At 36.6% G+C, this 15,404-nt stretch overlaps 1 protein-coding gene across 6 annotated transcripts in view; it reads left to right on the forward strand.

Annotated features, from left to right (window-relative positions):
- The window catches only part of LOC132702136 (myogenesis-regulating glycosidase), a 67,213-nt gene that overhangs the window by 34,481 nt on the left and 17,328 nt on the right, over window positions 1-15,404 (forward strand). For all 6 annotated transcript variants that reach the window (XM_060670583.1, XM_060670584.1, XM_060670586.1 and 3 more), the window contains 2 exons: window positions 2,092-2,242; window positions 15,162-15,360. In XM_060670583.1, the coding sequence (XP_060526566.1) occupies window positions 2,092-2,242; window positions 15,162-15,360 (350 nt within the window). The remainder of the gene's footprint in view (window positions 1-2,091; window positions 2,243-15,161; window positions 15,361-15,404) is intronic.

Consider the following 15,404-nt stretch of genomic DNA (forward strand, 5'->3'; position numbering starts at 1 on the left):
TCAGTTCGGCTCACTAAATCAAATTTAAAATTCTTACCTAGGCTAGACGGCACCATGAACTTACGTATTCCTCAATTTCTACTTCTCCCCTTGTAACACTGGTTGGCGGTTCAGTTTACTTTTTACTGTCGTTAACGAGATAATGGTGCACATTACATTATATATTTGTGCCTCCATTACAGTCAATAATGTATTTATGTCCATTTCAATTACCGGCATTCAAAACGAAACGCGACGGGATACCAAACCATAAGAGTTTTACATCAGCTTCATATTAGTATCTTCTGACTCTTGGTATACCGATTTTCTTGTCTTATTTAATTACTTTACAATCCCTTAGTTAATTGTAATTCGCAGAATATGTTGTGAATTTTGTATGATAAAACGCACGAGTAACGATTATAAACGCCATTAATATTAATTAAACATTAAAAAATTTAAAAACAAGTAAATAATCAACCTACTGAATAACTAATATCAGCTCTATAAATTTATAGCGATAATTTGAAATGTTTTGTACTAACATTGTACTGTATGTAGTAGAGTAAAATTTCTGTATATTTGAACATAATTTTAAGTAAGCATTTTGTATTACTCTTAGGTTCTGAAGGTGAACAGTGTGCCGAGTGACCAATTAAGAAGGGCTTCTAAGGCCCTAAATTCATTTTCTTAAAAAAATTAATTGCAACAATAGCATTTTTATTGCAACAGCAGATAGGCAAGCAGTCGGATGCCTTGTGCCTTGTGTCTTTCTGAGAACGCTTAATAAATAATACAAGATGATCTCGCTTTAACGAAGATGGTACAATTGATGTAGTTACTTCGGCATCTCAGCTGCCAACCTAATTTAGGAAAACATAAATCTGTCGTTTTGACTTTTCGAAAAATAAAATGGTGATTGACAGAAGATATAGTTTGGTTCGAATTATATCGGTGTCTATTACTGGAGTCAATTGGCCACCCATTCAAACTGGTTTTTGAATCGTTTCTGCTATTTGGTCGTCGTATTTTCCAGTTATTTTAATAGTTTAAGGCTATGTAATCTTCATCCACCCACAGCTCATCAACGTAAAAGCTGTTCTTCGGTTATTTTCGGTACTGCTGGTGTGGTATGGATGATTACCCGGAGGTACCTTGATACTCGCCTTCCATGACAGCTTGTAAAACACTGGTCTTACCGTATTTTTGGTACTATAATATACATTATTAACCCACATCTCATCCGGGTAAAATATTTTCTTCTGCTCTCTTCGGTACTGCTTTACACTTTTTAAGTATTTTCGCCTCCGGAAAACAATTTGATCGCTTTACGGTTATGCCTTTCACAGGCACACGTTTTTCAAAGTAAAAATTAATTAAATCTAATAAAATAAAATCTCATTTAAGATTGGTGTTTATTTTTTATAGGTAAATAGGGTGAACTTATCTTCTGACAGTCCACTTTCTCGATAAAAATAATTCAAAAGCGGTCAATTCTAGTTATTCGCGAAGTGGTCAAAAATGATAACAAAGCCTATATATTATTAACAGTAAAATTAAAATTTCTTGGCGAATTTCATTATTCCACCCTATTCTGAAATAGCCTCTTAGAATATATATTTTTACAATAGGTTATTGTATTATTGATATTATAAGACCATTTTGATGGAATTTCATTTCTTGAGCAGAAGAGATTTTGAAATTTCCTTCACAGCTTGGCAACAGGGTTAATTTTGACAGTCTGGATGAACCGTATTTATATAATAAAATGTTTATTTATTCTCATTAGTTCTTCTCCAATCTGATTTTGGTGTAAAATTTTTTAGAAACTTCACAAATCTGAAAGAGTTTCGTAGTAGCCGAAATGTTTACGGTATATTTTGAACTAAACTATAGCAGACGTTAATCTTAAACGTAGTAGACGCATCCGGTATGCCGCGATGTTGGTCATCTCTCTTCCAATGATTTTATTATTACATTAAGTTAAATAAATGAGCGAGTCTCGAAAAGTTAACGGACTTTCAAAAGGGACACTTGTTCAGACGCCGCGATTTCTCTAGCGTGCTCGTTTGACGTAGCCGTCGCGATCCATCAAAATTAAAATTTTTGCAGCGGGCACACGAGAAATGCCCGAAGGAAATCGGTGTTGAGCCCGAGGATGTTAACCCCGCCCGGACAAGATGAATTTTCAGACAGCAATTCGCCGGCAAACTCCGTCACGTCGGTGAACTCATTGGCCAGTCTACTTAGGGAAAAAATACAAGTAAGTCAATAACAACAATAACATTAAAATGAAATGAAAGGAAAAAATGTTTCATTATTATGTTATATATAATGTCATCCCCTCCAATTTTTGTATTTTTCATTAAATAAAAAAGGTTTAATGCAAAAGCTTTAGGGGTTTTTGCGTAGATTTATTATTTATGAAAAGTCCTTTTATGCAGATGTTCAAAATGTATAACGTCACACCAACGCGACGCCTTTTATTTGATCATGACAATTGCTGTCACTGTCCAGAATTCGATAAAAGAATAATATTTTCACTTGCACTAAAAATTGGAATCCTTGGGGGGTTAATATAGCTTGAATGTCCAATGTCCATTATTAATTTTCAAGTCGGTAAGATTAAAAATGCAGAAGAAACTGATGCTCATGCAGCGGAAAGAAAAAAGCACATTAGTATTAAAAAAAAATTGAAAATGTATAAACTGTCAGAATTTTCAATCATGACACTAAGCAATATTTTGTTTTTATTTTTTGTAAAAATGTATTTACTTATCTGGTTTTTCCTTCCTGTGAGCTTATTTTTTAAAATTTTGGTGTCAAAATATTGCAATAAAAGCATCGGTTTTAAAAAGTTTGTGTTCCCACTTGGGTGCGATTTGAAAAAACTAGATTATCCAAAAAAATTAATAGTTCATGACATTAAATGCTATTTGCCATTAGGCCAGTAAAGAAATGTTTCCTCTACAATTTTTCACATGATCAGGTGACCCGGTAAATAGTATTTATGATGGTCACAGCCTCCTAGACACAATTTGCAAAAGTTAGATAATAATTAAAAAAAAAGAGAAAAACCATCCTATCCTACGTAGAATGATCTCCTGAATCCAAAAATGCAAAAAAATATAGGTTGTCCCATTTAAAATTCGGAAGTTACTGCCGTTTCCGTTCAAACTGGAAGTGCAACATTTAAAATTGCTATCTCAAGCCGTTTAAAAGTTATAGCTTTCCCACTTTCTTGTGTCACTCGGTATATAAACAATAATTTATTAGTTAGGAATATTCTGCCAACTGTTGCCTCCATTTTTCTGAATACGCAGTTGACTTCCTTTTTGCAACTTTGCAAATCATTAATATTATCTTTTCCACTTTTAATTTACTGGCGAGAATATTGTGCCGTATCCCACAATTCATAATGATTATGATGATGATGATGATTCTGATGTTCGAATTTTGAACAATAATCATATTGAAGTGACGATTTTGAATTTATTTTTAGCTAATTCTAATTTTAATGAAATTCGCGAAAAAGGACCTTTCTTTCTATGAAATGAAAAATATGAATTTGATAACTGTATAAAACGGTTAAAAAATTATATATATATATATATATATATATATATATATATATATATATATATATATATATATATATATATATATATATATATATATATATATATATATATATATATATATATATATATATATATATATATATATATATATATATATATATATATGATGACACTATACTCCGGGATATCATCCGTTCGCTCGTTGAACTCCGACTGGAATCCTGCATCCGACTGGAATCCTGCATCCGACTGGAATCCTGCAAATCCTGCATCCGACTGGAATCCTGCAGACGTTTCGCCAAAATCTCACTTGGCATCTTCAATGCTCGCGCTCCGAAAACACTTCGAACACTGGGAGGTTATCGGCGGTGCGTGCGGTATTTATACTCTACGCCGGAGATGGTAACGGTGCTGCTTGTGCGTGGGGGGAGGTGGCTCCGCCCCCTGAATTGTCGCGTTGTTAATTTCGCCCGATCGTAGTTGCGATGTCCCCGTTGGCTGCTGCGCATCGCTCTGCTGTTTGATTATCGTTCTCCACGTGTTGGATAAATGCAGAGCGTCGTCTCTCGTATTGAGGTGTCCGGACTTTTCTATTTCGATGGCCTCTCGTATAATCCTAGTCCTAAAATCAGGAATATTAGCTATTTGTTTGCAAGTGCCGAAATCAATTTTATGGCCTGTCTGATGTTGGTGCTGAAACAAAGCAGATGTTGTTTGTTTGTTTCTTAAGGCTAAACGATGTTCCTCGAGCCTGGCTGAAATCCTTCTGTTGGTCTGTCCCACATACGTCAGGCTGCACGATCCGCATGCTACACTGTATACTCCTTGGTTTTCCAGAGTAATTTTTTGTTTTGGGTTTCTTAGTATTGCTCCAATATATATATATATATATATATATATATATATATATATATATATATATATATATATATATATATATATATATATATATATATATATATATATAATGGAACGTGGGAAAGTAACAAATAAAATGAAAACGAAAAAGAAAACAATCTATTAACCGAAAGTAGTGATAAAATCAAATGTTTGTTTCTAACTAAACATTGCAATGACAGCGATAAGCCAAACCCGCTATTACTGTGTTTCCTAATGCAAGAGAGAAATAAAATGAAAAGTTCCAACACAGGGATCGTTAAATAGGGCGGACAACTTGACAACTTGAAAGCAATGTTGCAGTTGCAATATTCTGCAGTGCTCTCTAAATGGAAGTGTTTTAGTTAGTTTCTTCCATATAGCTATAAGATAATATAGTAGCCCTACTACGGTAAAAATTGATGCGTCGCAGGTAGCTATGATATTTTCGTAGAGAAGGCGTTGCACATGCGTCACCCCCCAACTGTCTAAGTTGCTACATTGCTGTAATTTTTCTGGAAAATTAATTAATTTTTATAAGAACGCAACATCAATCTTTGAAATTCGAACATAATTGGCAATACCAAGATAAGTGATTACTATTGTCACAGAACAGTCAGTTCTCTGTGCCATTGTTATTTTCATTTTTGGTGTCAATATCTCCGTACCGTACTTACAAACTTATGTAATTTGTACTTTCAATACGTTGTTCTTTTACGAAATTACAACAAATGTGGCAAATATGAAGACCCAATAGGATCTTAGACAAACAGTGAATCCTATATATTTTACATGTAACAAACTGGATAAGAGACTTACAGAAATTACTAAACAGAATTTTTAGGTACACTTTAATAGCTACGAAGAATGTGTGGGTATAAGTTTTAGTGTACAAGAATTACAGGAAATATAAGAAAACGATTAAGCCGCAAATTGAACAAGATTGCCTTCGAAAAATCGTCGCTGGGCGGGGCAAGTTCGTAGCGCGTAGCGCGAAGCAGCTTTTTATTTTGAAAAGGTGGCCCTTCGCGGTTGCTTGTCCTAGAGGGACGCATTGTTTTTCTATAGTGCTCTTGCGGACCACTATGGAACTTTCCCAAAATCGATGTAATTTTAGTATGCATACACCCATGCATCTTTTAAGTCTCGCCGAACTTCAAAGTGACGGCAAAACTGTGGTAAATTGTACAAATAACAGGTATTTGTAATGTTTTTTTTTAAATATCTCGCGCACCCTGTATGATATACAAAACCTGAAACTCTTTCTCGACACAATTTACGATACTGTTCAAATCAAATTATCACATCTTTAACAGTTTTTCATTTATCGCCCATAATTTACCCACGAAAACGGAAATTTTAAGGAACTTTTAGATTTTCTGGCAAAAATCGACACACCCTGTATATAATTCAAAAAATGTTTGAAATAGGGGTGATAGCACTGGATCTCCCACGTTTCCCGGTGTATGATTTTTTCGAATAGAGGAAGTGGTTTTCAAGAAAATACTTATTTTCTGAAACCATGCAGTACGCCGTAATAATCAATGACGTCATCGCGTCTCGATTGGGGCGAGAAATTGTGATTTTTATTTGGATTTTTTTTAAATATCTCGAACAGCGTATGCGATAGACGAATACCGTAAATACAAAAATTGTAGCTCACGATGTGGCTTATTACACTGTTTAAACCAATTGGCCATATTATTCACGAATTTTGATTTACGGCTAATAAATTAATAGCGAACAGAACGATTTTCATCGTCGTTTAGATTTTTGTATATAATTGAAAAACCTTGTATACAATCGAAAAAATGTCTGAAATAAATGTCATGGCCCCGGATCTCGCGCACTTTCTGGTTCTAAAATTTTGCCGATCTATTGAACAGTTTTTGAGAAAATCATATTTTTCTGGAAGCCAAAATATTGAAAGAAAATTTTTAAAAAATATTTGGTGATACTTGATAATGTTTTTAAATACGTAAGCAAAGATCGTTTAATTTTTTCGTTAGACAGAGGTAAACTAACCACAACTAACTTTTCCGGGAGCTATGTTCTTAGATCAGGTTCTTGTAAGTTAATGTATGCTTTTCTATTGGGGGAGAAACGTATCCTTGCTTCACCACCATCTAACGGGTTGATTTGTTGGGGGTGTGGACTGTATTCTTGCGGGGCTGGTTTATTTTAAATGATAGCCGTTTAACACAACACAAACTATATTCTGTCACAACGCGACGACGGTACAAGATAAGGCATTTAACAATCGGTTTATTTGAGTTAATCACAAACACAATTTGCGTTAAAATAGAGATTAAACTTCCTCGAAAGAAACCATTTGAGGGGCTAGTCCAAAGAGGACACCGACTTATAAGGGAATATTAAGAGTGAAGGGGGCTTAAAGGGGGGGTTTAGCGATAGGGCGATTTTCACTTTTCTATCGTCAAGGGCGGTCGCGGTCGACTGACTAACTGCGCGCAACGCATGTCTGGAAAACAGGCGCCGTCGGGGCGGTCAGTCACGTCTATGCAGCGTGATCAAGGGAGGCGATAGACGTTGTCACGTCTAACGCAATATCCGCGTTTCAGGGTTCGCGAGGGCATTGGGTTGTTTTATCAACATTCTCCCCCGGTTGAAGTTACACTTCAAAAGAGGAAGTATGGAGAAATAAAGAGATTTAAGGGTGAATATGGGAAAAAGGGGCTTCATCTCTCGGTAGAGGACAAATCTTTGTTATTGGCCTGGTTAGCTCGCCAGCAGGGGTTTTAAGTTTGACAACTCGAACCTTATCGTCAGAGCTTGTAATCACATCAATGATTCTCGCGAGCGACCACTTAAGGGGAGGCAATCCGTCCTCTTTTACTAGAACCATATCATTGATTTTCAAGTTTTCACAAGGGTGGAGCCATTTTGGGCGATTTTGCAGTCGGTTAAGGTATTCAACTGACCATCGTTTCCAAAACTGTTGCTGCATCTTAGAGCATCTTTGCCAGAACGCTAGGCGATTTTCTGGCGTACCACTAAAGTCTCTATCAGGGAAGGCGGTCATGCTAGAGCCTATTAAAAAATGACCAGGGGTTAACGCTTCAAAGTCGCAGGGGTCATTGGAGATTGGACATAAGGGCCTTGAATTCATTATAGCTTCAATCTGAGCCAAGACAGTGTAAAGATGTTCGAAAGTCAACATTGAGTTTCCGACAATTCGCTTAAGGTGGTACTTAGCACCTTTGATGGCACTTTCCCAAATACCACCCCAGTGTGGAGAACTTGGGGGTATGAATCTCCAGATTATTTCATTAGGAGTCAAAAAATCTTGGATGAAGTTTAAATTGTCTTTATTTTTGAAAAATTGATAAAGTTCCTTGAGGTTGTTTCTAGATCCTTGGAAATTAGTTGCATTATCACTGAATATTACAGATGGATTTCCTCTCCGTGATATAAACCTTTTTAAAGTGAGTAAAAACGTCTGGGTCGATAGATCACTAACCAATTCGATGTGCACTGATTTAGTAACCATGCACACAAAAATGGCAATGTAAGTTTTAATGAGAGGGGCTTTTTTGAGAGATGACGACTTAGCCATGATAGGTCCTCCAAAATCGATTCCAACCCTTTGGAAAGGGCGAGATATTAGCAATCTGTCCTTGGGCAAGTTAGCCATAATTTGCTGGGCAGCTTGAGCTCTAAAACGAAAACAAGTTTGGCAGCTTCTGATCACCTTTTTTATTTCTCGAAGTGCATTTAACGGCCAAAATCGAAGCCGAAAATTGGACAAGACATTCTGTGCTCCAGCATGTCCCAAACGATTGTGCTCTTGAATAAGCATGAGTTTGACGACATAATTTTTAGAAGGCAGCAGCGCGGGATGTTTCTGCTCATAAGGAATGTTAGCGTTTTCAAGTCTGCCACCGACTCTCAGAATATCATTATCTAGAAATGGGTTCAAAGATAAAATTTGTTTATTTGAAATCCGCTTACCAGATTTGATATCGGAGATTTCTTTGGAGAAGTTTTCTTCTTGAATAATAGTTATAATTTTTTCTAACGCACAATTCAATTCTTGTACCGAGAGGGGACCAGAGAGTTTATTTTGGTTTCGAGAATTGTGGACAAAGCGTAAACAATAGGCAAAAGTGCGACGTAACTTAGAGAATCGGGAGAATTTTGTGAATAATTGTTGCCAAAAGTTGTTTACCGAAGATTTGCCTTGGACTACTAAAGCGATTTTTCTTTCCTCGGGTAAATCAGATAATTTGTAACCAATATCAAACTTTTCCAACTTTAACTCGGGATTTAATAAGAACTTGGGGCCATTCCACCAAAGGTCGCATTTTAGAATATCTTGAGGAGCTAAACCTCTAGAAGCGATATCAGCAGGATTGTCTGCAGATTTGATATGTCTCCAACAGTAGCTTTGTGTCAACTCTTGAATTTGAGATACGCGATTGGCTACGAATACGTTCCACCTGCTGGCGTGCGATTTGCACCAACTTAGGGCAATTTGGGAATCTGACCAAAGATTGACAGAAGCAACATCTAGTTTTTTACAGTAAGCATTCACAATTCGCTCATTTAATTGGGCTAAGAGCAACATGGCACATAGTTCTAATTTTGGAAGCGACAGTGACTTGAGAGGAGCGACTCTGGATTTGGAAGACACAAGACGAACAGAGACTGCATTATCAAAGTACATAACTCTCAAATAGATACAAGCAGCATAAGCTTTCAAACTAGCATCGGCGAAACCATGTATTTCAAGGATCTTGACGGGACTGTCTGAAAAGAGCGGTCTGGGTATGTTGAGAAAATTAAGTTTACAGAGATTTTGACAGAAGTTAGTCCATTCATGGATTATCGATTCTTCTGTAACTTCAGTATCCCAATTTGATTTTTGAAGCCAAAGCTTCTGCATGAGAATTTTGCCTCTAACTATAACGGGGTTAACGAGACCGAGGGGGTCAAAGCACTGAGCTATCGTGGACAAAATTTTTCTTTTAGTTATTGGACCTTCCAAGGAGCCTTGCGGTGTCGAAATTAAAAAACAATCAGATACAGAATTCCAAGTCAGACCGAGAATTTTGCTTGGAGAACCATCTAGATTCATGTTTCGAGTCAAATCTGATGCGTCAGGAATCTGATTAAGAAAACTCTTTGAATTTGAGGACCATTTGTGTAACTCAAATCCGGACTGATTCAATAGCATATTGAGTTCGTTGAACAAAATCCGCAGATCTTGCACACTATTACAACCAGATAAAATATCGTCTACATAACATTGATTCAATAGTGTGTCAGTGCCCAATGGGAAGTTGTGACCAGAGTTAATAGCTATCTCCTTTAGTACGCGAGTGGCGAGAAAACCAGAAGGTTTTACTCCATAGGTCAATACCAAAAGCTCTAAACATTGAAAAGGGAGTGACGGTTTTTCACGCCAAAGGATGTTTTGCAAGAAGGTTTGTCTGGGATCAACTCTAACTTGTCTATACATTTTCTTTATATCACAAGTCAATACAAACTTAAAAATTCTGAATCTGCAAAGTATATCATAGAGTTCCGGTTGTACTTGATAACCTTTCATGGTTGTATCGTTTAGAGATATTCCAGAAGAAGTGGGACAAGAAGCGTCAAAAACGACTCTTAATTTAGTAGTCACACTCGAATCTTTCAAGACACACAAATGAGGGATAAAATATTTATTGTGGCCTTCAGGGGTTTTTAGTGTTAAAGGGATGTTCCTAGCGTGTCCTAGTTGCACAAATTCATCGATGAATTTTTTGTATTCTAAGAAGAGAGAGGGATCCTTTTCGAATCTTCTTTCTAGACTAATAAATCTTTTCGATGCATTCGAAAAGGAATTTCCGAGTTTCTCATATTCTGAGGGAGTTTTTAGAGGAATAGAAACTTGATATCTACCATCCTCTAAGACCTTGGTAGTTGAAGTGAATATTTTTTCGGCAGCGGACTCTTCTTCATTCAGGAAGGTCTTAGGCGGAATTTGCTCCAGTTCCCAGAATTTTGCGATAGTTTTTTCTAATTCAGTGGTTTGAGCGAGTAAGGAGACCTTTCCGTGTGCACTGGTCGTGAAATTGGTGGTAACACTGGATGAAGCAGTCACCGATGGAACGCTTCCCGCTATCAAATAGCCTAAGTGGGAATTTTGAAGTACTGGGAGGTTAGATCCTAGTTTAATTAATCCTTCATCGAGAATGTCGTAATACAGATCTGCTCCAATGAGCATGTCTATCTCTTCGGGGATGTGAAAATATGGGTCTGCGAGTTGGATATTTTTCGGTAACCTTAAGGATTGAACATCAATTTCTACTTGGGGTAATTTACAAGTGATCTTTTTAAGGACAGCACACGTGACCTTAAATTTCACATCAGGATTGACATCAGAGTAAATAAAGATGTTGACCATTTTATGCGACGCAACACAATTTTCGGAAATTCCGAAGATGGACAATATCTTTTTGAATGGTTGGCACCCGAGTCTTGAAACTAACTGTTCAGTCGCGAAGGAGCTTTGACTGGCAGAATCCAATAGGGCCTTGACTTGAATAGGAGTTCCTTCTTTCGAGTATACTGTGACTAAAGCCGTGGCTAATAGAATTTGAGAACTAGTTCTTGATGTCGATGCGTGTGAAAGAGATTGATTTTTTCTCACGTCAGAGGTTTGGGGCGAGTTCCTAGAGGTGCTCGTGAATGTTTGTTGAAGAGAGGTTGAATTTTTAGTTTGAGGCACAGGCTTGGGAGCATTTGACACGTGCAAAAGGGTATGATGACTGGATTTTTGACAGATAAAACATTTCTGCGTTGATCGACAATTTTCAGTAACGTGTCTATTGCCTAAACAAATCGAACAAATATTATTTGACCTTACAAATTCCTGTTTTTCAGACATCGGTATGTTTTTAAATCCGTAGCACGTATAAATACGATGACCTTCCTTGGTGCAATAGATACATGAACTTTGATTTCTGGAATTCTGAGGGTTATTATTTGTATGTAAACTAGTTCTTTCATTTTTCTTTACGAATTTGTTTTCGAAAGCGAGTAAATTTTCGAGGACAACACAGCGGCTATTAAGAAATGTAAAGAAGTCTTCTAAAGTCGGTAACTCGTTTTTGTCTTTACCTTTTTCCTCCTCAAAAAGTTTCTTTGAAGTGTAGTCTAATTTTTTTTGGAATAAATTTATCAAAACTAGTTCAAACAGTTGTCTATCAGACAAATTTAAATTTTTTAAAGATTCAATATTTTTCTTACAATTTACTACAAAGTCTCTTAAATTTTGCGCATTACATTTTGTTATAGTTGGCAAGTCTAATAGTGAGTTCAACAAATGGTTTAAAAGCAAACACTTATTTTCATATCTGTCTCTTAAAATTTTCAACGCGATTTCAAAATTTTCGTTCGTCACACTAAGGGAGTCTATAAGTTTTAAACTTTCACCTTTCAAGTAAGATTTTAGATACAAAAATCTTTGAATGTCACTTATACTAGGGTTCTTAATAATTAGCGCATCAAACAGCTGATAAAAGGCCGCCCAATCACTTTGATTATTAGAAAACTGGTTGATTTTGATCTCTGGTAATTTAACAGACGGTATATTTGACACAGAATTAGAATTTGTTAACATATGCGAGGTTACAGCGGAATTATTTAAATTAGGTGATAATTGTTCAATTACATGTTGAATTATTGATAAATGTTTAAAATATTTACTTTCTACAGCATCTCTATCCTCAGCATGATCCCCTTGATCAACAGGTAACTCAAGTAAAAGCGTCTCGATGCAATTCTGAACATCATTATATTCCGAAAATACTTTTTCTAATTTATCAGCGCGCATTTGAAATTCAAATTTATCTTTGATAACATCTTTGTTGGAGTTTACCCAGTTACAAATCCTAGTTATCGAGCTTTTTAAATGGGCTCTTTGATTTTTTAAATCTTCCAGCGAATTGATAGACATTTTAAAAGTATTCACTTGAATTGATTTTTCAAAACAGCGAAATGAACATACGAATTTTTTACCGCTACAGTTGTATATAACTATGCTTTACTAAATGCAATTTTAAATGCTTTCCGCAGAAGAGCCAGGCAATCACGTGAAATAACGTCAAAACGCGAAGTATTGCACAACACTTTATAAAATTGGAATTGTCTCACCAAACTTCTGAAGTACGGTCCTGTCTAACCGCGACGAAAGCGAGTCCAAACTCGTGTCGGTAATTTTTCAAAGACCGAAGGAAGCTGCTTCCGTCCGAGCGTCTCCGTCGGCGTCAATTCAGTACCAAGCAAGCTGATTTGGTAATAATAACCAAACGTTACGATGCGTTGAGGAGTTTTACAATTTTTCTGATAGGCAAAACGGCCAACAATCCGGCTGCTATGGACCAAACAATGGGGGAGAAACGTATCCTTGCTTCACCACCATCTAACGGGTTGATTTGTTGGGGGTGTGGACTGTATTCTTGCGGGGCTGGTTTATTTTAAATGATAGCCGTTTAACACAACACAAACTATATTCTGTCACAACGCGACGACGGTACAAGATAAGGCATTTAACAATCGGTTTATTTGAGTTAATCACAAACACAATTTGCGTTAAAATAGAGATTAAACTTCCTCGAAAGAAACCATTTGAGGGGCTAGTCCAAAGAGGACACCGACTTATAAGGGAATATTAAGAGTGAAGGGGGCTTAAAGGGGGGGTTTAGCGATAGGGCGATTTTCACTTTTCTATCGTCAAGGGCGGTCGCGGTCGACTGACTAACTGCGCGCAACGCATGTCTGGAAAACAGGCGCCGTCGGGGCGGTCAGTCACGTCTATGCAGCGTGATCAAGGGAGGCGATAGACGTTGTCACGTCTAACGCAATATCCGCGTTTCAGGGTTCGCGAGGGCATTGGGTTGTTTTATCAACATCTATGATACTTTTTTTGTTAGTTTTGGTTGGTTAGTTAATTCCGTGTTCATTGCACAAAGTGTTATCAATATAATGTTAAATTACTAGTAACTTTAAGTGATATATTTCAACAAAGTCGAGCTTTGATCCAAACGGACATGCAATTCCAACCAAAGAAAATTCGTAACTGGTAAATATCTTCTTCTTTTTCCTACCTCATTTGATTGCCTGTTTTTTTCACATCTTTGCCATCATTCAGTCATTTGGGAGGTTGTGGCTCCACCTTTTCCTAGGTCTTCCAAGGCTGCTTCGTCCTGCTGGTGATTTGTCCCGATGTTTTCACTATTCGTTCTTCTGCCGGACGATCAATGTGTTCATTTCACTTTATCTTTCGATCCAGCACCCAGTCATTGATGTTATCTACTCCGCACACTCGCCTAATATCTTCACTTATTTCCCTATCTATGAATGTTTTTCCCGCTATTTCTCGAACTATTTTCATTTCCGTGGTTTCTAATATTATTTTTGTTTTCGAGGTCTCAAGGTAGATTTGTGCTGCATAGGTGAGTATAGGTCTAATAGCAGTTTTATATATTCGGGATTTTGCTTCAGTTCGGTTGTGTTTGGTTGCGTTCAGATATGCTGCTGTCGTAGACGCTCTTGTAACTTGGATCCTTACTTTTATCTCAACGTCTGTATATGCAGATATTTCAAATTTATTAAATCAAATATTTTAATTTCATTTCCTGTTGTATTATGTTGTCCTCAACCACAAGTTTGCATTTGATCGGTGACTTGGAAGTGACCATCGATTTTGTTTTTGTCGCATATTACATTGTTTGGCTGTTTTATTGAACTGGTGCAGAAGTCTTTGAAGACAATATTCCTTCTCCATCACAAGAACTGCGTTATCTGCATAGCACAGAATTTTCACTTCTTTATTTCCCATTTTGTATCCTCTTAGTTTATCCTGTTGTTTGTCTTATTACAAAGATGGCATCTGTGCAGGATCTTCCTCATCTAAATCCCTGTTGTTCGTCCGCTAGTGTGATATATTCATTCGCTATTATCTTCGTAGTTAACTTCAGGGTGGTATATAGTAAATTTATGCCCCAGTAGTTCTCGGGATTGTTTTTATCACCATTTTTGAAAAAGAGAACCATAACGCTAGTTCGCCATTGATCTAGTGTTCTATGTTGGGAGAAAATCTTCTTGATTACAGCTGTTAACTGTTGGTTTAGCTTTTCACCTCCGTACTTAAGTAGCTCGGTTGTGATGTTATCATGTCCCTGACTCTTTTTCTTCTTTAATTTTTGGAGTGCTGTTACTATATCGTTCTTTTCTAGATCGATCCCAACACTTGCTATTATGTCTGGTGTATTGGATTTAGTTTTCTCCTCCACTTTATTGTAAAGTCCCTTCAAGTATTTCATCCAAATGTCCTTCTCTAAGTGTAATAGAAGTCCATAGAATTCACGATCCACTCTTTTGGAGAAGATTTCCGAGTGTTGGTCTTCGGTTTGTCTAACTAATGTTTAGTGTCGTTGCGGATTCTCTTATATTCTTCGTATAATTCTGCCGTTTTTGATGACACATACTTTAAGTAGGCTTTCTTTTTCTTTTTGCATTGCTATTGAATATTACTACAGAATCACGGGCTTCTATGATGTTCTCTGTTAGTTTGGTTATAACGTAGTCTGTTGTTGATTGTTGTCCTCTAGAATTACTGAAAGTAATTCCCTATTACTGTTCAAAATATTTTCATTAAAGCGTTGTTTCAAGCCCGGCGACTAATATAATTTCAATAATTAAAATTAATTTCAGAATCTGCCGCAGACTATACGAAAGAAAAAATCGAAAGACTACAACATCAAAATTTTCGTGATATTCCTGTTCATAACTATAGTAGTTCTGATATGCAGCGCTTATTTCCTTTACCATCAGAAAATCCTCGCCAAAGCGTACTTCGAAAAAATCAAATTCAACAAGGACAAGCGGATTATGAAAATATTCAACACCGACGGTAAAACAAACTGATACCATTTTACGTTCAATTCTTTTGAAGAA

Source organism: Cylas formicarius, unplaced genomic scaffold (genome assembly GCF_029955315.1).
Source record: "Cylas formicarius isolate icCylForm1 unplaced genomic scaffold, icCylForm1.1 PGA_scaffold_5__7_contigs__length_24384050, whole genome shotgun sequence".
Taxonomy (NCBI): Eukaryota; Metazoa; Arthropoda; class Insecta; order Coleoptera; family Brentidae; genus Cylas; species Cylas formicarius.